The sequence below is a fragment of the Osmerus eperlanus genome, chromosome 19, assembly GCF_963692335.1.
Source record: "Osmerus eperlanus chromosome 19, fOsmEpe2.1, whole genome shotgun sequence".
NCBI classification, from domain to species: domain Eukaryota; kingdom Metazoa; phylum Chordata; class Actinopteri; order Osmeriformes; family Osmeridae; genus Osmerus; species Osmerus eperlanus.
In genome coordinates this window covers 11,394,745-11,417,467 of record NC_085036.1, presented here as the reverse complement: position 1 = coordinate 11,417,467, position 22,723 = coordinate 11,394,745, and the positions used below count along the sequence as shown (strand labels likewise).

General features: G+C 45.3%; 5 protein-coding genes and 1 long non-coding RNA gene across 13 annotated transcripts; 2 read left to right on the top strand and 4 right to left on the bottom strand.

Annotated features, from left to right (window-relative positions):
• The first annotated feature begins 655 nt into the window (after positions 1 to 655).
• On the top strand, positions 656 to 2,980 carry si:ch211-284e13.5 (uncharacterized protein LOC793850 homolog). Its single transcript, XM_062485909.1, has 3 exons — positions 656 to 1,527; positions 1,620 to 1,871; positions 1,992 to 2,980. The coding sequence occupies exons 1-3, from the start codon at positions 996 to 998 to the stop codon at positions 2,570 to 2,572; spliced, it is 1,365 nt and encodes a 454-aa protein (XP_062341893.1). The 5' UTR covers positions 656 to 995; the 3' UTR covers positions 2,573 to 2,980.
• Positions 2,981 to 3,072: 92 nt separating this feature from the next.
• On the bottom strand, positions 3,073 to 4,915 carry LOC134039818 (uncharacterized). The gene is made up of 3 exons (XR_009932827.1): positions 4,435 to 4,915; positions 3,749 to 3,798; positions 3,073 to 3,669 (listed from the first exon to the last, which is right to left on the bottom strand). It is a non-coding gene; the product is annotated as an uncharacterized LOC134039818 (long non-coding RNA).
• Positions 4,916 to 5,049: 134 nt separating this feature from the next.
• Positions 5,050 to 8,442, bottom strand: si:ch211-284e13.6 (uncharacterized). 2 transcript variants are annotated; one of them, XM_062485921.1, is made up of 3 exons: positions 8,157 to 8,441; positions 5,928 to 6,904; positions 5,050 to 5,787 (listed from the first exon to the last, which is right to left on the bottom strand). In XM_062485921.1, the coding sequence occupies exons 1-3, from the start codon at positions 8,200 to 8,202 to the stop codon at positions 5,776 to 5,778; spliced, it is 1,035 nt and encodes a 344-aa protein (XP_062341905.1). In that variant the 5' UTR covers positions 8,203 to 8,441; the 3' UTR covers positions 5,050 to 5,775. The 2 variants fall into 2 exon arrangements, with proteins under 2 accessions (XP_062341905.1, XP_062341904.1); XM_062485920.1 differs by having other exon boundaries at positions 5,050 to 6,904; positions 8,157 to 8,442.
• A 709-nt stretch (positions 8,443 to 9,151) lies between these two features.
• On the bottom strand, positions 9,152 to 12,341 carry LOC134039811 (alpha-soluble NSF attachment protein-like). Of its 2 annotated transcripts, XM_062485904.1 has the most exons (11): positions 12,119 to 12,341; positions 11,927 to 12,009; positions 11,680 to 11,796; positions 11,473 to 11,519; positions 11,255 to 11,332; positions 11,069 to 11,124; positions 10,858 to 10,942; positions 10,616 to 10,720; positions 10,370 to 10,438; positions 10,204 to 10,254; positions 9,152 to 10,118 (listed from the first exon to the last, which is right to left on the bottom strand). In XM_062485904.1, the coding sequence occupies exons 1-11, from the start codon at positions 12,211 to 12,213 to the stop codon at positions 10,017 to 10,019; spliced, it is 888 nt and encodes a 295-aa protein (XP_062341888.1). In that variant the 5' UTR covers positions 12,214 to 12,341; the 3' UTR covers positions 9,152 to 10,016. The 2 variants fall into 2 exon arrangements, with proteins under 2 accessions (XP_062341888.1, XP_062341889.1); XM_062485905.1 differs by lacking the exons at positions 11,473 to 11,519; positions 11,927 to 12,009; positions 12,119 to 12,341 and having other exon boundaries at positions 11,680 to 11,736.
• A 253-nt stretch (positions 12,342 to 12,594) lies between these two features.
• On the top strand, positions 12,595 to 15,794 carry si:dkeyp-117b8.4 (zinc finger BED domain-containing protein 4). Its single transcript, XM_062485656.1, has 2 exons — positions 12,595 to 12,626; positions 12,944 to 15,794. The coding sequence occupies exon 2, from the start codon at positions 12,975 to 12,977 to the stop codon at positions 15,537 to 15,539; it is 2,565 nt and encodes an 854-aa protein (XP_062341640.1). The 5' UTR covers positions 12,595 to 12,626; positions 12,944 to 12,974; the 3' UTR covers positions 15,540 to 15,794.
• A 45-nt stretch (positions 15,795 to 15,839) lies between these two features.
• Positions 15,840 to 22,326, bottom strand: znf541 (zinc finger protein 541). 6 transcript variants are annotated; one of them, XM_062485651.1, is made up of 16 exons: positions 22,237 to 22,326; positions 21,716 to 21,813; positions 21,375 to 21,585; positions 20,066 to 21,245; positions 19,826 to 19,872; positions 19,583 to 19,667; positions 19,275 to 19,418; positions 18,834 to 19,155; positions 18,690 to 18,744; positions 18,447 to 18,589; positions 18,132 to 18,235; positions 17,897 to 17,972; positions 17,689 to 17,777; positions 17,357 to 17,479; positions 16,926 to 17,071; positions 15,840 to 16,757 (listed from the first exon to the last, which is right to left on the bottom strand). In XM_062485651.1, exons 2-16 carry the CDS (start codon positions 21,798 to 21,800, stop codon positions 16,466 to 16,468), a joined length of 3,102 nt encoding a protein of 1,033 aa, XP_062341635.1. In that variant the 5' UTR covers positions 21,801 to 21,813; positions 22,237 to 22,326; the 3' UTR covers positions 15,840 to 16,465. The 6 variants fall into 6 exon arrangements, with proteins under 6 accessions (XP_062341635.1, XP_062341637.1, XP_062341638.1 ...); XM_062485653.1 differs by having other exon boundaries at positions 21,375 to 21,573; XM_062485654.1 differs by having other exon boundaries at positions 21,375 to 21,531.
• Between the last annotated feature and the right edge of the window lie 397 nt (positions 22,327 to 22,723).

Here is a 22,723-nt window from a genome sequence, read left to right as displayed (position 1 = left end):
CTGCGGAATCCCCTTTCATAGGCTGTTGACAGATTTTCTTATCATTTTATTTACAACTCCAGTTTCAGAACGCTATTGCGACACCTGGTGGCATAAGTTAGCATTTCCTCTGGGTCAACGGTGGGAATTGTAATTATTTGGCTACTACTAGGAATAACGTTGTTTTAATAGGCTACACATTAAACTAGGCTACTGGAAATAGAACCAAGAACGGTATGTCACAGTGTTTGATTGTGTCCTTGAGGCCCAACATCGTGGGATTTTAACAAATAATTCCCGACAAAAAATATCCATCATAATTTGTTCTAAAATGTGTATGATTATAACCTTCTCGAGTTTGTGCAAGTACAGTAGTGGCTCTTCATTGGATGTGATTTGGTCGACTGTGATGTACCAGACCAAATAGGGTTGGTCAACCAAGAGTCAACCCAGAGGTAAGAAAATATTATTATTGTGGTCTGCCTCGACTTAGCTCTAGCTGGTCCTATTTTCCATTGGGTTGCTTGAAATGTTAATAGTAATACCTTTTTCTGCAATACCACCAATAGTTTATTGTATGATTTCAATGTTGAAATTCACTATTTTTAGATAATGTTGTGTTTGTGATAGTGTTGTCTAGCCATGCTTAAAGCAACAACAAAAAATCTGAGAAAATGTACACTTGCTAGCTAGACGATTCGACGCATAGTATTGGTTTAATAGCTAAAACTTAGACCAAAAACATGTTTTAGTCTATTTTGCAGAATAGGCAAGGGTGTTTTGTCAAACAAATGGCTGGCCGACCATAAAACAGGAAGGAAGTACATCAAACGGTAGTTTTTTTTGTTACTTAGCTGGCATAGCCTAGGTTAGGCTAACCAACTGTAACCGCTAAGTAGGTGTTGGGCGCATGTAAAATACGATTATTGATAGCTAGCTACACTTATACTCCAAGAACTTAGAGGTTTATCATAGTCAGATTTTAACGCGTTGGACGGTCTTTACGGGGGCAAGAGATGTCGGCAAGCAGGATTCCTCCCGATACGGCTGTAGCGGAATTGACTTTTTCTTTTCAAGACCAGCTAACCGCGACCATTCATAATGCGTTTGGGGTAGCCGTTGAGATAGCTGTGGTTGAAATCACAAAGTTGGTTGGCCAGGTGTTAAGGGATGTGCGGGACCAAATGGATGAAGCACTGCGGGACAACAAATCCTTAAAGTTTCGCCTGCAAGAGGCAGAAAACGAGTTATGTTCTGTGCGAAGTGCCCAAGTAGAGCCACAACAATCTGTTACAAATGGAGTCAGCGCGACTGCTCAGGTTCATCAGCTACTAAATAGTCTGAACGTTTCACACAGTACAACTGCAGAAAAACTAAGTCCATTTGAAGACCAAGCAATTAGTCCTACAAATCGACTAGAATTTGAAACAGAAGTTAAAGACATAAACGAATCGTTTTGTGAGATCGGAGAAGATGGTCGTGTCTTCACCCAGGATATAAAGCCAGATATAGAGAGTCCATCAATCTCAGACCAGAAAGAGGATTTTGGTAACTACTTCAATATGCACCATGAATAGACCACGATGTATTTGAATGTATTTTACTATGTAATGCATGTGTATTATTCTGTTATTTGACAGGAAGTGAAGATGATGCAGTGCACAGAAATGATCCCGGAGTTGCTGATGTGGGCCCCCGGGTTCAGGTGAAGGTGGAGGCTGATCAGGGGTGTAACTTAACCTTCAGTCCGTCCAGTGATACGGAAGAGGAGTATTGCGCAGACAGGCTCTCTGTTGCTCAGTCCAAGTTGCTAGAAGACTGGAGACCAGAGCCTCTTCTGATGTTATACAATGATCCAGATTCATTTGTTCCTTCTACCAGCCATTCTCTGTGTAAGTGCTTAACATTTGTGTCATCGTATTTCTTCACAAATGCAACTGATTGTTTACCTTAGAATTTGTACTCTCTGCATGAATGACATGACTTGATGTTCCCACTTTGTGTCTCCTCAGCTGATTCTCCCAACTTCAGCTCAGACATGCCAGACTTGGACATCTTGTCCTCTCCAGCTGCAGGTGTCCCTCCGTCCTCAACCGTCCCCCCAGCTGCAGGCGTGTCTGTCGCCTTTGCCAAGCCCTTCCCTCCCAGGAGCTCGACCGGGTCCTCCCCGCCGGGACCTCACGAGGTCACCAACCGAGCACCCCGACACACCTGCAAAGTCTGCGGAGAGAAGTTCTTTCTCCCGGAGGAGCTGTCTCGGCATCGCAGCCTCGTCCACCCCAAAGACCCGAACAAGAACCCCAAACACAGCCTGTTTCCCCCCGGACGGAGCCCGTACCATTGCTCTCTGTGTGGCCGGGATTTCAACCGCATGGAACATCTCAAGATCCATCAGCGCATTCATACCGGAGAGAGGCCGTACGGCTGCAGCGTATGCAACGCTCGCTTCCGTCACTCCTGGGCTCTGACGAGACATTTCCGTATCCACACAGGAGAGAAGCCCTATGCTTGCAGCCAATGTGGAAAGACTTTCCGAAATTGTGGGGGGCTACGTTTTCACCAGCGCTCTCACTCCATGACTGGGATCGTTTGATAGTTGTCGTTTTTTTTGTAAATGTTGAGTAACTCGGAATTGTATTTCAAGCACATTTTATTTGTTTAGCCCTTCTTACGATTAATCAATGATGCTTCACAGTTGTCCACAGTTCAACACAGATATCTAGCCTCAAACCTAGACCCCACCACAGAGCCCAGTAAAAAAGTAAGTAAAGGAAACAAAACAACAACAATAATAAATAAAAATATATAGAATTTTGTTAACATAATTTTTATTTTATTTTTACTGGACAGCGGAACAACGGAAGGGTAGATGTCAGATTTCAGTGTAATCATGTGCAAACCTTTTAAAATGAAGGAATACTTTGCAAGTGTTGCGTAATGTGGATGATCTGGTAATGTATTTTTTACAGTAACAGATAATAAAATCCCACTAGATTGGAAATACCTCTGTGCTTCACATGAGTCTAGTCAGATCTGGATGTGTAAGTATTAACACATTTGACAAGTCAAGACATACCTGCAATCGTAAATATTACAGTTGATTAAATGAACAGATAGGTCTACTTTTATCCAAGGGGACATACAAAAAGTGCATATAGAAAAGTACAGCAAAAATCAAGGATCATAAGTGCATCATTCCAACTGTATTTAGTCAATAAATTAACTAAATCAGACACAGAGCAACAATAACAGCATCGCTCACGTGTGGAAAATCTGCCTGCTTGCTCTAGGTCTACAACAGGATGGCAAAAAGTACAGATGATTATCTTTTCTGCACTCATTTGTTGGCTCTAAGCAGACGAAACAGAATTTGTGTTTGCAGCTCTGGCAAGTTGCAAATTTACACCCAGATGAGTGCATGAGCAAGCAGCGACACTTTGGGCAGGCACGGAACACCGGGCAGCCCTCAAGGTAAGCGTTACCCGTTATTGTGTCACACGTGAGAAGGGTGTTCACCAGATGGCATGAACGGTTGATGCAGCGTCCTGTGGTAGTTGAAGGGGTGATTTTCAAGGGGGAGAGGCAGGCCCAGCATCGCCATGGTGCGTAGGGGCACTGCGGACACTGGGCCATATCACTTGAGTCTCCTTTTCCAAGGATGTGGGCAAGAATGGAGGTACAAGATGGGCACTGCGGAGAACCGGGTACATGGAAGTTTAATGGAATTTCATTAAAGGTTTCACTCTCTTTAATTGTTCACAAAACTTACTCTCTTATTCATATCAGGTAACCCTACGGGTACTTCCGCCATTGGAACACCTGTAAATAAAGACTGGTTAACCCTTGTGTTATCTTCGGGTCATTCTGACCCATCAGTCATTGTGACCCACCGTCGTATTGTGACAAATTTACCTCATACAAAAACAAAGTGAAGCATTTTCTTTTAACTGTCGGGCTGTCTCAGACCCCCCACATTGGAATGGTTAAAAGAAAATTATTTGTATTTGTTTTTGTATTGGGTAAAATTGGGTAAACACAACGATGGTTCGTTATGAACCTTTGGGTCATGTGACCCGAAGGCAGCACGAGGGTTAAAGCAACAGTGTAGGCTATAGCCTATGGTTCAACGATGACAATGTGTGTGTTTTTAGATTAGGGTGCAGGGGGCTAACATCTTGTAGAATCACTTGGCTTGCCTCTGTGATTAATGTAAAGCCTGTCGAATAAAGTGCGATTTATAAAAGAATAGTCTAGGATTGAAAAATACGAAACCGAAAATGAAAACGTATACTTTTGGTCCGTCTCTCCAGAATGTTACACCTTAAAACCGTCAGTACAAAAAGGGTAACAAACACTTTTAGAGTAGGCTACAACATAAACGCATATGGCATATTCAAAACATACCAATTCCAACCACTCAATCACAAGCAGATTTTGTACGACACAGCTACTTACAATTCCTTGACGACAACTGTGTCCCCATAAGCGATAGACTCTTACTTGAGATTATAATGCACTGAACAAAAAATTAAAAGCACCTGAAGTTCCCATCAATTGGATGGAAAGTCCCTGGCTCTGGGTGGAGTAGGCTAGAGGAGGGACCACGGGTGCATTTAAACGTAGCCTACCAAACTGCAGTGCCCTTAACTGTAATGCTGTTGGTGATAAATATGACGTTTTGTTGTGTCTTAATTTAATTGGAGTTTGTGCACGATCGTATAAAAGGGGCGCCTTTTGGCAATGCCGGTAGCCCATTGAGTGTATGGTTTGGGCTCCAAATGTACCACCTACTGGTCAGAAAATATAATTTGAGACTAGAGAGAACATTCAATATGGCGGTCAACGAAAAGCGTTTAAATTCGACGAACTTCTTGCAAACCGCTAATCTAAACTATTGTACTGCAAGTTCCTGGGTCCTGAGCAATACCTCTGCCAAATGTCAACTTAGTATTAGTCAAGAAAGTATCAAATTCTCCATATAATTGCGCCACAGACACACGCACAGAATGCCTGCATTTAACAGGAAGTGAAGTATATATGGGAAGAGTATTGATTGTAGACGAGTAGATATTTTTGGGATATAAAATCTTTAATGCACACTAACAGTTAACATTTCAAAGCAAAATTTTTAGTTTTATGTTCATTAGAGACAAAACGAGCAATGACACAGGGGCCTAATTGTCATCAAAACATCAACATACAAATCATAAAAACACTGGGTAGGAAATTATTAAACAGCCTGTGTTGCTTTACAGCTCAAGTCTGAAGGGCTGAAAGTTAGAGGGAACTGTATCTTCAGCTTCAAATGTCTGACCAGACGGCCTTCCCCAGTGTATAGGGGCCGACACCCTTATCTAGTGTTCAGGCCATAAAGGAAAACAACACCCGCGAGAGCGTGAAACAGGGAGACATTGGCATTCATTCCAAAGAAGAAGAAAAAACAACATTAAAGCTATACACACACAATAATGAATGCACTGCATTTCAGTCTAATTCTTGACATCGAAACAACAATTAATTTGCTGATCTTCCTGTCTGTGTATCCCGTCATAGTAAAATAAACCTTTGAAGAGCTGTAGGACCCTCGAGAGTCACGGCAGGCCAATTAAGACCACTGTTGTCTCTGATGTCAGACTATTTGAATGTACTAAAAGGTGCATGAGCACTAAAGTACTGAGACAGAAGGCATTTCTTTAACCATCAAGCCTTTAGAGTGCGTCTCACTCTGAAGCGTCTCAGCTAGCAGACCAGGAGATTCTTCCTCACTGTCAGACAAACTTCTCCTCACCCAAGGTGTCAGTGAGGCCTCTGAAAGTACACCACAACCATAAGTCATGTTCACTGCACATAACAAAAGCAACCAAATACATTTTTATAGAGCACAGTATATAAAAAGTTTGATTATAGGCATTTCAAACACGTGAAATTATCCCATGTATCACACTCACTTTCTCCAAATGGCTTCTCTGATGGACGCGTAATTCCTCTGAATCTGAAAACATCTTTTGGCAGAATGGACAGACAGACTCTGGTACGGTTCTCCAAAACCGGTTGTGATGCAGCGTGTTGCCGTGGTCCGCCCGGACCCCTTGGACAGGACGAGTTGTGTTCCTCTGTATCACCCCGTCAACGGACTCGTGGTCAGCAGATGATCCGTCATCACGCCCGGTGAACGAACTTGTTCCTCTGATGTTGCTGCTTCCAGAAGATAATGGATTGGAGGGTCGTTTAGGCGGACTGTGGAAGCCACAGGAGCCTCCTGAGGGCCTGGTTCTGGTGGGGCAACTCAGATGCTGTCCGGCGGCCTGGTCGGAGGGGGTCACCTCTTGCACGGAGCCAGGCTCAGGCTCAGGACCGGGGAATGGGAAAGCTGTGTACGCCCCCTGTCTGTGTGTGCGTGCAGCACTGTCCTCTCCTGTCTGATGTCCCTTCGCAGAGTTGGGCTGGGAGACGGATTGAGGTTTAGAGTTAGGTCTGCCTCTGTCTCCTCCGTCTCCCCGGGGCCTGGCTAGGCCTGAGCTCCAGCTCTCCAGAGGAGGCACCGACAGCTGCTTGATGCAGTGGTGCAGAGACGGGTAATCCACGTACTTAAACTTGGGCTGGACTGGTTCTTTAGGGCTGAGGGTTGTGTGTGCCGAGGACCTCTCTAGCGGACAGCCCTCCAGCCAGCTGTCCACAGGAGGCACGGTCATCTGCCGGATGCACTGATGCAACGAGGGGAAATCCACGTACTGGAACCTGGGCACCTTCAGCGGCACCTCGGAGACGTCCTCCTCCTTCACCCTGACGGGTGCCATCACCTCCTCACCCACGCTGCTCTGGTGGGCCTCAGCTGATTGGCCGGTCTTGACCACCGACGCCCGGAGCTTTGGGTCCCCCAGTGCCCCAGCAGCAGCGCACCTCCTCTCCTCCATGCCTGGCCTCTCTACCAACACACCAAGAACACCAGCTGGCAGGTTAGGAAGCCGCCACCAGCACAGTCACAGTAACCACAGAGCTGTTACACGGTAATGCCATGCAGAGATATCAATCAGTGCATCAAATCTTGGTTGCCTAGCTACATTTGAGTTTCTATTACATCTAGTCTCTACCATACTCCAAAAGAAGCAACATGTAGCCTACTGTCCAACATGTACTCTCTGAATGTAGAATTGACCAGTCTTAATATAACGTTAACATGTTTTTCTGAACGCTGTGTTTGGGTCAATTGTCCGAAGGAAGCTGAAAGTGCAAGACCAGTTGAAGATGCTGTCTACTGCACCCACAAGCCCATGTCAGGGATATAAATAGCTTTGCAGGTATGAAGTAAGGTGAAAAGTAGGTCAGAGGAAGAGTGATTGCTATGCCAGGGGCCCAAAAACAAAATATATATCACCCTGTAAAATCTAGCTTTCAAACTAATGTCAAGTATAGTATTAACTTCATACTGCTCTCATGTAAACCGAATTCCCTTCCCACAGTGATAAATAACCACACTATTCACCCTAACGGAATAGACGGCAATTGTTTTGTCCTGTAGCTGTCTACATTCTCGTAACAACCCAATACAATAGCATGCAAGCTGCATCTGTTTTTTTCCGTACTAAACCAAGGAAATTAAACCAATTGGTGAACTTCTAAATAAGCACCGTATTTATTTAATGTTTTCATTGAACCGTTCTGGCTTATAAAACCTGGCTTGGAACTGTGCCGAGGCGTGACGAGGGGCGGGCGAGCCGTGCTCTACATTCCCTCCCTGTGTTGTGTGTGAGGAATTGGGTCACGCGCGGTGGCCTACATTTGGAGGGTTTGTTGTCTTCGTTTTTCCCTCTCAACATTTATTATAGTTGGCCCCGCCCTCGTTTCCCAAAAAGCGCAAAAGTATTCACGTTTCAGCTTATTCCTACTTAATAAATATCGAATCGACATAACTTTATCAAGTTCATTTTGATAAAAATAGCACCGTCTTATCGCAATTAGCTCTTCTCACTAGTAAATTACCCACATATGTAGTCTAGAACGGCGAGTGAGATTGAAAGAGGCTACCATATTTTAGTGTTTGATATGAAAAGTTAGCATAGTAGCCTACCAGGCATTCATACGTTTTGAATTTTAGGTTTGCCTACCATGAATCATGTGATTCGTATGAATAAAATAGAATTGCCTCATTACATGCATGTTAGGTTAAAAAGTTTTACCTTTCGTTATCGTTCTTCCCGAGATCCCTTGAAACACGCAATACATCTGCGCTGTGATGCTGAGTCTCGCATTGTGTGCAATTAAACAGAATTACGAGATGTAGCCCACATCAACCACTAATTGGTCAAACGTTTCGTATTGCCTGCTATTGAACTGGAGACAACGCTTAATAATATACTCGACCGCGGTCCAATAAACACAAAACTCAGAGCGAAATGAAGATGTGTGGCATCCGATGTCAACATCTCGCAAGAAACTGTGTTATAATGTGTCAAATAAGGTTTATCTCTGTAAGCCGCTATTGGTGTTTTGACCGACGAGGTTCAAAGCCAATCATATAGTCTCTTTCAGTGAAACCCCTCCCTCTGTCCTTATCTTTTACACAACGCAGACCAATAGGAGAGCTAGGTGAGACTGAGGAGGCGGAACCCTTGTGCTCTACTTATGGTCAAGTAACAGTTCGGAACGTCTCTCTTTTAGGCCAATAGGGACTTTAGGGTCTTTGTGTTTAGGCGAACCAAGTTGAGAAGCCAGAGGACGACTTTGAGAAGAAGGTCCTCCCCCCTCCTTTTCTGGGGATACAGGTACCCTGTCTCCACAGTAGGGTTCATCACCATTCCTCTTGTGCTCCAGGTTAGGGTTACTAACCCACACTAAAATAATAGTAATTTCTCAGTTTGCCATTGCTGTGCTGCAACCTACAACCATATTCTCACACGAGTGGAAAGTAAGATGTGATTCCTTGTAATATTCCTTAATCTGATTCTGTAATTTGACAAAACTGAGTCAAAGTACTTAACAGGTGGGTTAGATCATCCCAGTTTGAGGGACTATCAGATTTGATAAAAAGGTAGTCTTGAGTTATTACTGGATAACACCAAATGTGTTGACTTTGTTACAATTAATCCCAGGAAAATAATTCACATAGCAATGTTCTGTTTCTTTGATCTGAAGAAGTTTTCAATGCCACTGTTCATACAACAATGCAACAAAAGAAACTTATCTGGTCAAGTTTATTTGCGATGCATTTAAGGTAGTTGTACAACAATAAATAGGATGCATGCTTATAAATAATCAAAGATCAAAAATAAAGTATATTCCAGTTATGCCCATCAACAAAATATCCCAGTGCAAGAATCAAACAGATAATTAAAATTATTATAATACACGTGGTATATCAATAAAAACATATTACATAATGACAATGTGGAATGGCTGCCGGCAGGCCAGTCATGTAAGATGCATTTCCAAACAGAGGATACATCTCCCAATAGCTAGAACTGACACTGAACATGAACAAATCCTATTTAAACAAGGACAATTTAGGTTAAGCAATAACTTATGCTTTACTGTGGGATGCTCTAAAACTGAAGTCTTCAATAGTGGAACATAAATACATACTGTAACACATACAACAGTATCAACATATCACCAGTAGTTTCCAATGATCTCATTTCTATTGACTATTTGTTATTAAAGGTATTCTTTGGGGTGTGGGCCAAAGCCCATATTGCTTACTCGCAATCACATACAGTAAGGAAAAAAACATGGAAGGTTGATCAAACCGTAGTCAACAAAAATAAATAAAATTTGTCCAACCAAAAAACAAGGAACAAATTAAGTACAGAAGATAGTCAAGGAATGCATTTTCTTCCCCACTGTTTTCTGGTATGCACATCCACGTGAATCTCTAAAGGGATGAATAGATCAGAAACAAAGGTTGTGGAAAAACATGACAGGAATGGAAAGTAAGACAGGTCATTGAGGAATGTAAAAGGACACATTGATTTCAGGTTTGAGTTAAAGGAGTTATCTTTTTTTTAAATATATTTCTCAACTTCTTTTAGGCTAAGCAAATGTTAGCGCAGGTCACTCTCATCATCCTGTATGGTTTTCTTGATTCTCAGTAGCATAGTGGTATTCCACTGATCCAGTCTGAAGATTGAGTCAAAGTCCTTCACCTGTTAAAGCAAAAGAATAGTGTGAAAGGCTATACCTCTGTTCTGAACACAAAAAGAAAACGCCACAAAAACAGACAAAGCTTACAGCATCAGTGAACGCATCCACATCTTGTTCCTCAAATGCATCTAGAAGTTTCTGTTCAGGAAAAACAGAGATTTTTTTTGAATGCAGTCACAGTGGCTGTTCTGCACAGAAACAATATCGGGTTTCATCTGCAGGCTCCAGTCATAAGAGACAACAAAAGACCTACCTTAACCAGTTTGCATTCTCGAGAGTCTGAGAAGGCAGGAAACATCTCCTCATACCTCTGAACAGACAGCTAAGGGGTAGAAAAGGGATTGGAAAATGAATATTTACAGCCAGCTAATGACCCCTGGGACATACAGTTGTTGTGACTAGATTAGCTACAACTATTTCTGTCTGATTTATAATTCACACTGCATCATCAGGCCATACACTGATTCTTAAAGTAAACAACATCAATACGTATAGTTACCTTTGCGTTCAGCATGTCCACACAGAAATGACACAGTGCTGCTTTGAAGAAATAGTCTTTCGCGCCGTATTTCAACAGGGTGCTATCCATCGCGTATGTTCCAATCTAAGTACACAACAACACATCTGTCACATGAGCCAAAAGACACTGCAGCAGGATGTAGAGTCCGTTACAAAGTTTCTAATGATAATGTGTGTCTTAACAGGAGCGCATCTGTGGATGAGATGATGACAAATCCAAACCTGCTCGTAAATCTCAATGGCTTTCTGGTACTGTTCCAGTTGAGCGGCATAGGTGGCTACTTTGAGAAGGCACTTGTTCGCAGCACTGCCATTATAATTACAAACAAATAAGTCATTCATCGGTCAGACTTCAAAATACAAGAATTGATTGTAAATTAAAGGAAATACATCAGTGTATGTTGATGCATGAAGGGTTCAGCATTGAGAATACCTGTTAGACTCCTCGCCTTTGTAGTAATCTGATGCCTGCTCATAGTGAGCAATAGCCTGTTGACAGCAACAAACGTTTCTCAGATTACATTTAATCTGATTGATCCAAAATGTAAAGTTATGTTAAACGTTAAGCTTCTCTGTTATCTATGGATCCTAACAGGGTTCTGTGTTCTCAGTGGCTGACCTTTTCAATGTCTAAAAATTCTGTCTCATAGACCTCAGCGATGGAGATATGGTGTTTAGCTGCAATAGTGAAACGACCCTGCAGACACAATGGGTGAGACAGTCAACATGATGTGCAACAAATCACCGCATTTTACAGTAATCCAAGGAGACTACAAATTGTCAGAATTACTGTTTGTCAAGTTTTGTTAAATTAACTAATGTAGACATGGTTCTTACCATGTCCGAGTATATGTCAACGGCATTAGCCAGACAGCTGATGGCCTCTGTGTAGATAAATCCATAAGAATACATCATTTACTGTTCTGCTGTTACATTTGGTATAGTATTTTAAGTTGACATACACTAGTAACATGAAAAGATATATAATTTGTTATTTTAACATTGTAATTTGTGGCGTTGCAATTGTGAAACATCATGGAATACCTTGTGGGTCTGCTTTTTTGAAGGCATTCCCTGCATCAATGAAATTAATAGCAGCATCCAGTTTATTTTCCATCTGCAAGTTAAGTCGTGCTGCTTGACAGAATGCATTACCAGCGGCTGTAAGAAAGGAAATCAAATTCTAGCCGTTATTGCAACTTGACAAAAGTTTGTTGTCCCCACCCACCAACACCAAAGTTAAAATGATCGCATTGCGGTTTGCTCCTTCCCCAAAAAATACCCAACTTACCACCCCAGTTTTTTGCCATTTTGAACATGTTTGCTGCTCTCACATACATTTCACATGCTTCTTCGTATTTACGGGTCGGACCTCTGGAAGAAAGCATTGTGATAAACACAAATTACAACACAAACCATCATCGGCCATAATACGCAGTCAAAAATACAGTTTACAGTACGCTAAACGAGCTGGCAGACATACCCAAAAAGACTCCCAAGAACCGAATGTGATTTAATCTTTTTATCCGCCTCGGCGATAAGGGCCATGGCTTCCTTTTCTTTAACGGAGTGATCCATTTTGTTGTCTCTCGTGGCTTTTGTTTTATTGGGCTAAGATTAAATATGTCCCATTTGCTGACAGTACAATTTCTACTCCCAGCAGTAACCAGTAGTGTTTTCACGAACCCCAGTACGTCACGTCAACCGGAAGTGTTGGACTCTGTCGCACGCCAAGAGATGTAATTAAGTTTTTTTTTTATATCTCATATTTAAAAATCATAGTTGTTTGACTAAAAAAAGTTAAATATAATGTCAACTTACAGCTATAATTATCATTGTTCCAACCTTTTTTACAAGACATATTTGATTTGATCCGTAACCCAAAAGTATCTCTTCCGGTTTAGAGTTCGAAACTATAGCGATCACGGAGGCCTATTTTAGCAACAACAGGCGCCGTAATCAAATGAAGGAAACACAATAGTGCTGTTTAGGTATGTGCCATTACTGTTAAATAGCAATACCGAATTTGCATGGATAGCAAAGGTGCGTGTATGTGTAAAGAAAGACACTGAAGATCGTGCAACGTGAGGCCATCTGTAACTGAATGGCTAAGCAATATTTGAGAATAATGTTAAGAGCAGAACAGCAGGTAATATACTGTAAATCCCGATGGTAATTATTGTACATCTTATATAGTTCCTATATAGTTATTACAAGTTATAGCCTATATCATTGAAGTGGAGCAACGACTTTTCTTTTCTTTCTATACTCAAGTAAAATCTTGTTTGGCTATCTTCTTGTGATCCAGCTACCGCGACTACCCTGCCAAACCGTCAAAAATGAAGAGGAGAGCAGACCGTGGAACTGAGCGACGCACATCTAAAGTGTGGAACTACTGCACCCAACTGAATGAAACCCAGGTTGAGTGTAATATCTGTAAGAAACAGTTGTCTTTTCACAACAGCACCAGCAGTATGAGGGAGCATCTGGTCAGAAGACATAATGTCCGCGACACGCTGGTCGGCACAATAGCAAGCTCTTCATTCCAACCAATGGCTCAACATGCCCTTCCTTCCATTAATTCAGTTACATCTACTGTGGTAAACCCAGGCATGTTCCAACCACCTGCTCCGTTCATAGTAAAGGAGGAGCAGCAGGATTCTGACATGGCCGCTGAACCGGAGGAGACGAAGCGTGCACGTGCATGTCCTGCTCTGGAAGTAGGAGGTGTTCACACAAATCAGAACGCAGTCTCCAACCCAGACCTCAATCCAAGCAGTTCACACTCTGGATACAGTGCGAGCAGCGTTGCTCACAGCAAGCATAGCGGCACAGGTGTTAAGGAATGCAGTGCAAAGCGAGCAGGCATGTTGACGGACCTAATTTTGGAAATGGTGTTTAGAGACTTGCAGCCGCTGTCTGTTGTGGAGGAGCGAGGATTTGGTCTTTTACTGAGCTGCTTAGAACCACACTACTGTGTGCCGAACACCTCACAGCTTGGCAGCCTTCTTTGGCATCGCTATGATACTCTGAAGAAGCACCTGCAGGAGCATCTCCAGTCTGGCATGGCCCCCTGGAGTTTGACTCTTTGCACTGAGTACTGGCAGTCTGTAGCAGGCTGTGAAGTTGGAGGCAGCGGACGACTCTTTCTCACTATAAGTGCACATTTTGTTGACAAAGACTGGCACCTGGCCCGCTGTGTGTTGGAGACCCTTCCCATGCCAGATTTTAGTCAAGAGTCAAGTGGAAGAGGGTTCACCCTGTTCGGGGTCACACTGAAGGCTGTCCTCTCTGAATTCCGTCTGCCCGAAAACTTCGTTTTCTGCATCGTGCACAACACTCCGTGGACTCCTGCAGAAGCCAGAGGAGCAGAGGACTGCAGGCTCGAGAAAGAACATCTAAATCCTGCGGGTCCGAGTAAATCACCTCAGAATCTTCCCGAAGGTTCAGTAGCACTGCACTGCGCAGGGGAGGCCCTCAAACTGTGCATCCAGGAAGGACTAAGCGTGGAGCCAGTCAGACAGGCTCTCGCTGAGGTACGTAGGATCATCTCGCATTTCCAACATGAAGCACACGCAGCGGCCGCCCTGAACCAGAAAGCCCAGGCGTCAAACAAGGCCGGTGTTTGTCTGGTGTTGGACGACCCTGGCCGCTGGGCCACGGCCATCGACATGTGCGAGAGCCTACTGGAGCTGAAGTGGATGGTGAGCTCCGTGCTCGAGGAGCAGAAAGCCGCGGCCAATTTGGCAGACCATCAGTGGCGCCTTCTACAGGAGCTGGTACCGGTGCTTAGGACGGTACGCATCGCTGCCTCTTTCCTGAGCGAGGACATAAACGCCCCCATCTCCTCCCTCATGCCGTGCTTACACGGCGTGTCGCGCGTCCTGGAGCAGCACATCGCCGAGAGCAACTGCTCTGTCGCCCGAGGGGTCATGGAGAGGGTTCGCTCGGGGATGGAGCGACATTGGAGGCTGGGAGAAGAGGACGCCTTGCTGGACTCCCCGGCCGTCCTCTCCTCGTTCCTGGACCCGAGGTTCAAGGAGCTGCGCTTCCTCAGTCCCCACGCTCGCAGCGAGCTTCACGACAGAGTCAAAGAGCTGTTGTCGGCGGAGACGCCGGACGTGGAAGAATGCGAGCTACGGCGAGGCGGTGACGGAGGAGAGATGGAGGACGAGGGGGAGGAGGACGAGGGAGGGGACGAGGGCGTGATGAACCTGGGTTTGGACGACACGCAGGCCAGACAGACGCACCCGGATTCGCCTGGGTCCTGTGGATCCAATGAGGAGGTCGACCTCATTGTGCTGCATCCCAATGAGGCACCCAGGACATCGCCATCCAAAGGCTGTTGCAAGGGTTCGGGTGAAGGTGACTCCGGCTCCACAGCTGGTCTGAGGAAAAGAGGGAGTGCAGAGATGGGCCCGTCGGGCTCTGTGACGAGGGACCTCCAGCATGGCAGAGAGTCCAGCCTGGTGTCGCTGAGCATGTATGACATCCTGTTAGGAGTCGATCCCACCGAGCGCATGCCGGAGATCCACCAGCAGCTGGAGAATTACATCGCAGAACCGCTCTGCAAACGTAGCCTGTCTCCTCTCCACTGGTGGCGCTCTAAGGAGCATCGCTTCCCCGCTGTGGCCAGGCTTGCCAGGAAGTACCTGGCCATCCCTGCCACAGCGGTGCCCGCAGAAAGAGCCTTCGCTCCCAGAGAGACGCCTGTCACACAGCGCAGGGCCACACTGGGCTCTCAGCACTTGGACCACATTCTGTTCCTTCACCACAACTGTGACTATGTCGAGCAGCTGATGGGAGAGGCAACAGGGAGACCCAGGGGCCCAGACAAGCATAGAGGCGATCAGACAACAGAGACTCTTTATCAGTCTCTAGTTTCCTATGAGAGTAAAGCTTAGTTAGGAGAAAAAGAGTTGTGATCTGTCTACTACGCAGTGTGCATACCATGTAACCTTTGAACGACATAAACACATGTTTAGAAGTCCTATGAAGGCTTTAGAAGGCTTATGAGCTATCAATGGAGTTCTTTTTACAATTTGTCTGTAACATTACACATTGTACCTGCTAAATGTTAGAAAAATAGTACCAGTACATGTATATTGTAACACTTTATGTAATATTGATTGCAAGTATAAAACACTATCCTAAAATGATGTTACTGTTGGTAAAGTTTGATTAAAAACTTGATTACAATAAAATAGAGGCATGAAGTTATTTATTATAAAACAATAAACGTATCAACACTCGCAATGACAGAACAGAGTTCAGAGAGTAAAGTGTTCCTTAACTGTGGATAAAAGTAAACTCTGGCAGGCCACTTAATATGTGAGGCTGTTGAAGTCATACCATCCTCATTATCTCAGGTGTAAGAGAACAGTAACAATATTAGCACTTATGTGTTTAAAATCTGAATTTGTGTTGTTGAATTATTGCTAAAGCTAAGTAAACTGCCTAAAAATAAAACATCTCTCTTCCCTGTACTAAAATATTGATTATTAAATGAAGCCCCAAGGCATTGGGCAAGTTTTTCCTTGCTCTTGTTGTAACAAACAATATGGTTTAGAGAATAAAACAACAACATGGACTACCTTAACCTGTCCAACAGTTGGAATGCAACATTACATCTTTGCAGCGTGCTCTAATTTGAATGATCTCCCCTTCTTTTTCATTTGATTGTTAAAACATAATTTTAAAAGAATACTCCCTAAAATAAATTAAAAGCCTCTTACAAAATACTGACAAAATACTGGCAAGTACAACACAACTTTGCCACGTGTGAAAGTTCACTTGTCAGTATAAAACACAGACTGAGGTGTCAGTTGAACTATGTGTAGAGGATCCCTCTGGAGGAGTAGAGCGTAGGCGAGGTGTGGGGGCTGCGCGTGGGCTCGTCTGCAGGGCAGCCTATGGACCAGCTGGACCTGGACAGCGTGGGCTCCTGGGGGGGCTCGTCTGCAGGGCAGGCTGTGGACCAGCTGGACCTGGACAGCGTGGGCTCCTGGGGGGGCTCGTCTGCAGGGCAGGCTGTGGACCAGCTGGACCTGGACAGCCACTGCCTCTCCGACTTCCTGTGGCTTTTCATGTGAGCGCTGCGGCTCTTCACCCGGTCAAAGACCCTGGGGGAGGAGGGGAGACACGTGACAGGGTAAACAGGACACCGTTTAAGCCATCGGCTCGGTTACGGTGTAAAAGCTGAGAGAGAGGGGGGGTCAATGATTCATCACAGGCTTTAGAGCTGGGGGCCAGTGATTATGCCCTGTTGAGTTCAATATCATTCCACTGACCGCCCACACTCCCGACAGGTGTACTCCAAGGCACCTCCAGAGGCCGAGTTCTCCTCCAGCAGGCCCATGGCCCTGTAGTCCGGTCTCAGTAGCCTCCTTCTGGACCCTCGTCGTCCAAGTGGATTGTCCTCGGTGTGCTCTGGAGACTCCATACGCAATACAAAACACATTGTAATAACTCCAGCACTAAATACTGCCACTGCATACGAAGCACAAGTTTTTCCCCCCCCAACATTCAAGTGTATGTGTCCTTTGTAGCTACTATTCTAGAACCTCTACAATTCTAGAACCTTTACTATTCTAGAACCTCTACAATTCTAGAACCTTTACTATTCTAGAACCTCTACTATTCTAGAACCTTTATTATTCTAGAACCTCTACTATTCTAGAATATTTACTATTCTAGAACCTCTCCTAGTAGCATCACTCACCGACTCAGTTTCAGCTCCTTCCTTCTTGTCGGATCCTCGGTTGCTTGATCGTGGCTTGAACTTCTTGATCTTCTTCATGCCGTAGTAGTACTCCACGCACTGGGACACAGACTTGGTCTGCAACTTGAGGGGAAGACAGCCGTCAAGCTAGTATGGTAGCTGGGGGGATGGACATGTTTGAGACCGCCTCATTGGAGAGCTAGCTTTTGTAACGGGCAGTGTTGTAAGGGAGGGTGGTGTTTGTTTGTAATCGGTACTTTCCTAGTTCAGACCTGAGATGTGAGGTACAGTAAACACCCTGACACCGCTTCACACCATAGCCATAGCCTTACCTCACTGTGAATCAGCTGGAAGTCTTTCTCATGTGTGAGCAGAGCTTTACAGAATAGTCTCTTCTCCAGAGGGGTCCAATGATCGGACCCTGTAGGTTAAAAGTGACATTTTGTGACATTTATGTGACATTTTGACATAGGCTAGGACCTGGGAGTATGCTGTCTTGTGAACCATGTCAACAGTCATGGATGTTGATGTGTAGAATACCTGCGTAATGATAGTCACTCAAGGGGTGAGTGGAAGAACGGTAGTCTCCTCTCATCAAGAGCAGGTCCAGTGCAGCCTAAGGATGGAGTGCACCATTGCTCTTTAGCATTTTAATTATAATTTAATTATATATACTGTATGTATATATAATGTTTGTATTTTTGGTTTTATCAACTAAATTACACTTAATTGATTACAAGTTACTGGGACAACTAGAGACAGGTAATCCGCTCACCAGAATGTCTCCCTGAACCTCATGCAGACAGTGGAGAGCCAGCTCTGTGTTAGTGCCCCCTCCTGGCAGCACGCTGGAACAGCACAGATCCAGCAGTTCTTCCACTGCAAACACAACAACACAACCAACCGTCAACCTCAAACAGTCAAAACGTTAGCAATACAACACAGAAAGAAAGTCAGAAGTCGGGTCTATCGGATGAATACAATCTCACAGTCAGATCGCGGGTGAATGATTCTGATTCTGAATACAATCTCACAGTCAGATCGTGGGTGAATGTGAGAGAGAACGGATGTTTGCGAGGGCCAGCCTCACCCCTCTTCTGTGTGTCTGTGTTGGTGGACGTGTCTCCCCATGGAGCCCACACCAGCTGGGCAGGGTGCTCGTCGTACAGCATCAGGAGCACGTTGCGCGTGGGAGGGATCTCTGCCTGGAAGCGCTGGCCCACGTTGATCCTCCTGGAAAAGACCCACGAGACTGACCTCACCTCGCCTGCTCTGTGTTGGTACCTGGGGTGTCCTGTGTGGTCGAAATGACGAACTGACAGGAGAGACGTACGGTTTTATACTGACAACTGTGTCGTCCATCTCCAAGGAGATCCCATCAACTCCATCTGGATGGCAGAGAAGACCGTGTAACGTATTGGACAGAAAGATAAGACACTACGGTATTCCTCTAAAATTGGTGTATGATAAAACCGACCCAGTGTGGCTGTGTAGGTGCTGGGTGGAGGGCAGGGGTGAAGGGGGGGCAGGGTGCTGAAGTACAGGCCTGTCCCGGGACGGAGCGGGCTCAGCATAGGTGGGGGGGTGTAGGGCGGGGGCTGAGAGCTGGGGTTCAGCAGGTGGTCCACTAGGTACATCGGGGAGCGTAGCTGGCTAGTGTAGCAGCCCGCACCGCGGCCCCACGCGCCCCCCATCGCCTCCTCGGCCGGGAGTCGGCGCGGGGCGGGAGGGGGGATGATGAGGCTCTTCATGAAGTCCAGGCGGCGGTTCCCCCGCACCCTCCCGGAGCAGCCCTGAGCCTGGGACACAAGCCACCACCAGGGGCATTACTCTCCTCCGTGCTTCTGTATCGCTGGGTCACTGGTTGGGTTCAAGGCACTGGAGCATATCTACACTTGAGTGGTTCTCGGGTGCTTACGTCTGGAGTACGAGTGCTGTCTTCTCGCTCCTTGTATGCCAAGTCAGGATCTGTCGTGACAGGGACTGAGACTGGAATGACCAGCGGAGACAGAGCCATGTATTTAGCGGGAGACCTCTCCCCCTGTGGTCCTGAGTCTTCACTCTGCAGGACACATACAAACAAGTCAACTAACACTCTCTCTCTCTCTCTCTCTCTCTCTCTCACCCTCTCTCTCTCTCTCTCTCTCTAACTCAAATCTTTTCTAATTCACCTGTAACGCAATATGATCAATTTCACCAACATGTGTTTACACATCATATAGTTACCTCAGGAGAGTGTGATTCTATTTTGACTGACGATCCACTTGGTCCTCCTGAAGCCTTGTTTGCACGTGGGAAGTTTGGAATCCTCCTGATACGTTGGACCAATCACACGCAGCAGCCCCACAAAACAGAATCCATAAGTAAGTCTATGTACTGAAGTGGGGAACATCATGTTCTGTAGTATCTGTCCAATCAGGTCAACCTCCCTGTTTCTGAGATCTGTTTCTATGGTAGCAGTGAACTTACCACTCACTAGCATCTGGTCCCTCTCCTAGTACACTGGTATTTCCTGCCTGGGTAAATTCAACTGAAAACTTTAAAGTCCACATCTTTCTACAAACGAACTAAATGTTAATCTACATACATGTTTTACATACCTGAAACTTCTATTCTATTGTCTTATTTTATAATGTGACCTTTCTTTTCTCTTTTATCTGAGCCACACAGACGCTAGAAACAGGTGAAGCCATGAGTAAAAGAGAGTACCTTGACGTGCTGGCAGGCTGAGCTGTCTGAGAAAGAGGCCATGGCCACCTGGCTGGGGGAGACCAGGTGGAGCGGGCGAGGCCGGGGCCGCCGTGGAGCTAGGAGGGTGGAGGCGGGGGGGACGGGGGGGAGAGGCGGAGCAGGGAGATGTGCCGTCGGCAACTTCTTGCGCCTCTCGCTCCTCTTCTTCATGTCCACCCTGTCTAGACACGCCTTTGATTTCACCATGCTGTAGAGGACAGGAGGGAGGATAGGCGGGGGTGGCCCACCGGGGTTGGGCTGGTTTGGGAGGGCTGACTGAGTGAAGCTGTGAGCGGCGCGGAGAACGGGCTTGGCGGGTATGATAGAAATGGAGCATGCGGAGGACTTTGTGTTTTCAAAAGGATAAAGCTGAAGTTTATCCTGGGGTTTACCTTCAGAGCTCATCTGGCTATATGTCTGTTTTACTACGTTGAGTTGTTTGGACTGAGAGGGTATGTCTGTTGCTGCAAAGGGCATCACTGTGCTGTCTATTCCGGCATTGGCTGCCCCACTGCACGGGTCATATGACATGATTTCCTCCAGCGCTTGGAGGTCAGAGACAGGGATGTCGATTCTACTGTCCCAGCTTTGAGTGCCTGGGCCTTCCAATCCTGTCATGCTGCCGAAGTGGACCTGGGTCTGGGCCTTCTCCTGGACCTGGGGGTCAGGGTTCCACTGGGATGGATGTAGTTCCCCTGTACAGTCATTACAAGGACCTTTATCAGATCCCTGCCTCCATGGTGCCAGAACTAACACAGACTTAGGCTGAGACAGGTTGGGCTCTAGGCAGCTTTTCACCAGCGAGCCATCCGGGGGAGGTAAACTTTCGTTGCTATTGTAGCTGGCATAGGCAGAATAGTCAGAACCATGCTGTAGTTTGTCTGATCTAGCCTGTGGCGGAGAGAGGAACAGTGAGTGGTAATTACATGTGTCTGCTGAGCCTTCAAAGAATCCAGCAGGTCTTTCCACAGGCTCCCACTGGGTCTTGGCAGAGTGGGCTGGAGGAGGGACACACTGGGTAATGGGAGCGACGAAGGGGGAGATATGCTGAGACATATAGTGGCGCTTCAGGGAATGAGAGTCATAGTAGCTCTTCCGACATCCAGGCTCTGCACAAGGAAACTGCTTGCGTTTCTGATGAGTCAGCATGTGGCCACTGCTGTCGAGACAAATGGTAACGTTTCAGACAGAAGCATTTTAATTCCACGGTTACTGTTAAGTTTCATAACCATCAGTTAGTTAGCTCTTATATACAAAAATAGATATTTGAGATGGTTATTTGACTCACAGGTGGTCGTGACGTTTAAAAGCTCGCTGGCAGATGGAGCACACATGTGGTCTTTCTTGCTGGTGCGTCAGAAGGTGTTTGCTGAGTGAGTTCGCCGTCCCGAACATTTTGAGACAGAGCGAGCACTCGTAGGAGGAGTCACGGACAGGCAGGTCTACTGTCAACGAATACTCCTCAGACAGAGACTGATCATATATGTCTGCAGTAACAGCTGTCAGTTAACAGAGAAACAGTAACCACATTTTTTTATCATATCTGAACACACCGATGGAACTTTTTATTTACCAATGTTGAACCACTGAACATGAAAGACTACTAGGCCTAATATCTTTCTGACTTACATCCCATCCAAGGCTCTGACTGCAAAATGTCAGGGGGAGGGGCTGCCAAAGGAGTGGGGGCTGTGAGGCCACTGACAGCTTCCATGGTTAAGTATTTCCTTAATGAAAGTGAGGACAAGAAGTGCTCGTATTCATCCGTCTTTATAATTTGCTCCCCAATAGATTAACTTGTAGAGTTCTGTTGTTTTGCCATTGCTACGCACAGAAACACTTCATTCAATCTTGGCCAATTTACTGTTAGCTAGTCTAGTCATCGCAAATTGGCAACACAGTGTGGTCTAGCTCTAGCTAGCTAACCTTCTATGATAGCTAGCTAGCTCTAGCTAGTTGGTCTAAATTGAGCGAAAAAGATCGTCATAAGGTAGCCAGTGTACTAGCTAGCTAGATCACAAACATCTGTTGTAGAGTTACGTTTCAGACTTTAACAAATATCTGACCATTCCCTTTAATCAATTTCAAATAATTACACAATTTAATCTGAAATTAGTTTAGCTAGCCATGCTGAAAATAATTAACCTCACCTGATTGGACTTCACCGGAAGTGTCTCTGTTCCTTGCCAACTGGTAAGGGTAGGCGCGCAGCTAGCTCTTCGCTAACTGCCAACTGAATCCCCTCAGAAAATCGAGGAATGGTCCGTCACTTAACTGTAATTAACTAAATCAGTGTATTTGGTTGTACAACCATGATGCGCCAGAATCATTGCACTCAAATCATATCTGACTATATGTATCACTATCTGTTTACTGAGCTGTACGTTTTGAAGTAGACTATGACACTCACCTGGACCTTTACAATTTTGTATACAGTAGCCTACGTTATTAGATGTTTTTTCTGGAGGGATGTGGGCGTGTCGACGGGGAAAGGGGAGATACGACACCCATGCTCAGATTGTCCTTTTTTTGTAAAAAAAAAAAAAAAAAAAAACACAACAACAAAAACACGCCATGTTTAATCTTTTTATTCCCCAGCTCCCTTTACATATTAGGAATTATGTACTGATATCATTG

What these genes read in the sequence shown, in the direction of transcription:
- si:ch211-284e13.5 (XM_062485909.1), top strand. Translation starts at nt 996, where the DNA reads ATGTCGGCAAGCAGGATTCCTCCCGATACGGCTGTAGCGGAATTGACT. An exon ending in AGACCAGAAAGAGGATTTTG is followed by an intron (nt 1,528 to 1,619) that starts GTAACTACTTCA and finishes GTTATTTGACAG; the next exon opens with GAAGTGAAGATGATGCAGTG. An exon ending in TTCTACCAGCCATTCTCTGT is followed by an intron (nt 1,872 to 1,991) that starts GTAAGTGCTTAA and finishes GTGTCTCCTCAG; the next exon opens with CTGATTCTCCCAACTTCAGC.
- znf541 (XM_062485651.1), bottom strand. Translation starts at nt 21,800, where the DNA reads ATGGAAGCTGTCAGTGGCCTCACAGCCCCCACTCCTTTGGCAGCCCCT. An exon ending in CACAGACACACAGAAGAGGG is followed by an intron (nt 18,236 to 18,446) that starts GTGAGGCTGGCC and finishes TTGTGTTTGCAG; the next exon opens with TGGAAGAACTGCTGGATCTG. An exon ending in AAGGAGCTGAAACTGAGTCG is followed by an intron (nt 17,072 to 17,356) that starts GTGAGTGATGCT and finishes TTGCGTATGGAG; the next exon opens with TCTCCAGAGCACACCGAGGA.
- si:dkeyp-117b8.4 (XM_062485656.1), top strand. Translation starts at nt 12,975, where the DNA reads ATGAAGAGGAGAGCAGACCGTGGAACTGAGCGACGCACATCTAAAGTG.
- si:ch211-284e13.6 (XM_062485920.1), bottom strand. Translation starts at nt 8,202, where the DNA reads ATGTATTGCGTGTTTCAAGGGATCTCGGGAAGAACGATAACGAAAG. An exon ending in GGGAAGAACGATAACGAAAG is followed by an intron (nt 6,905 to 8,156) that starts GTAAAACTTTTT and finishes GTGTGTTGGTAG; the next exon opens with AGAGGCCAGGCATGGAGGAG.
- LOC134039811 (XM_062485904.1), bottom strand. Translation starts at nt 12,213, where the DNA reads ATGGATCACTCCGTTAAAGAAAAGGAAGCCATGGCCCTTATCGCCGAG. An exon ending in TTGACATATACTCGGACATG is followed by an intron (nt 11,333 to 11,472) that starts GTAAGAACCATG and finishes TTGTGTCTGCAG; the next exon opens with GGTCGTTTCACTATTGCAGC. An exon ending in AAAGGCGAGGAGTCTAACAG is followed by an intron (nt 10,943 to 11,068) that starts GTATTCTCAATG and finishes TTATAATGGCAG; the next exon opens with TGCTGCGAACAAGTGCCTTC.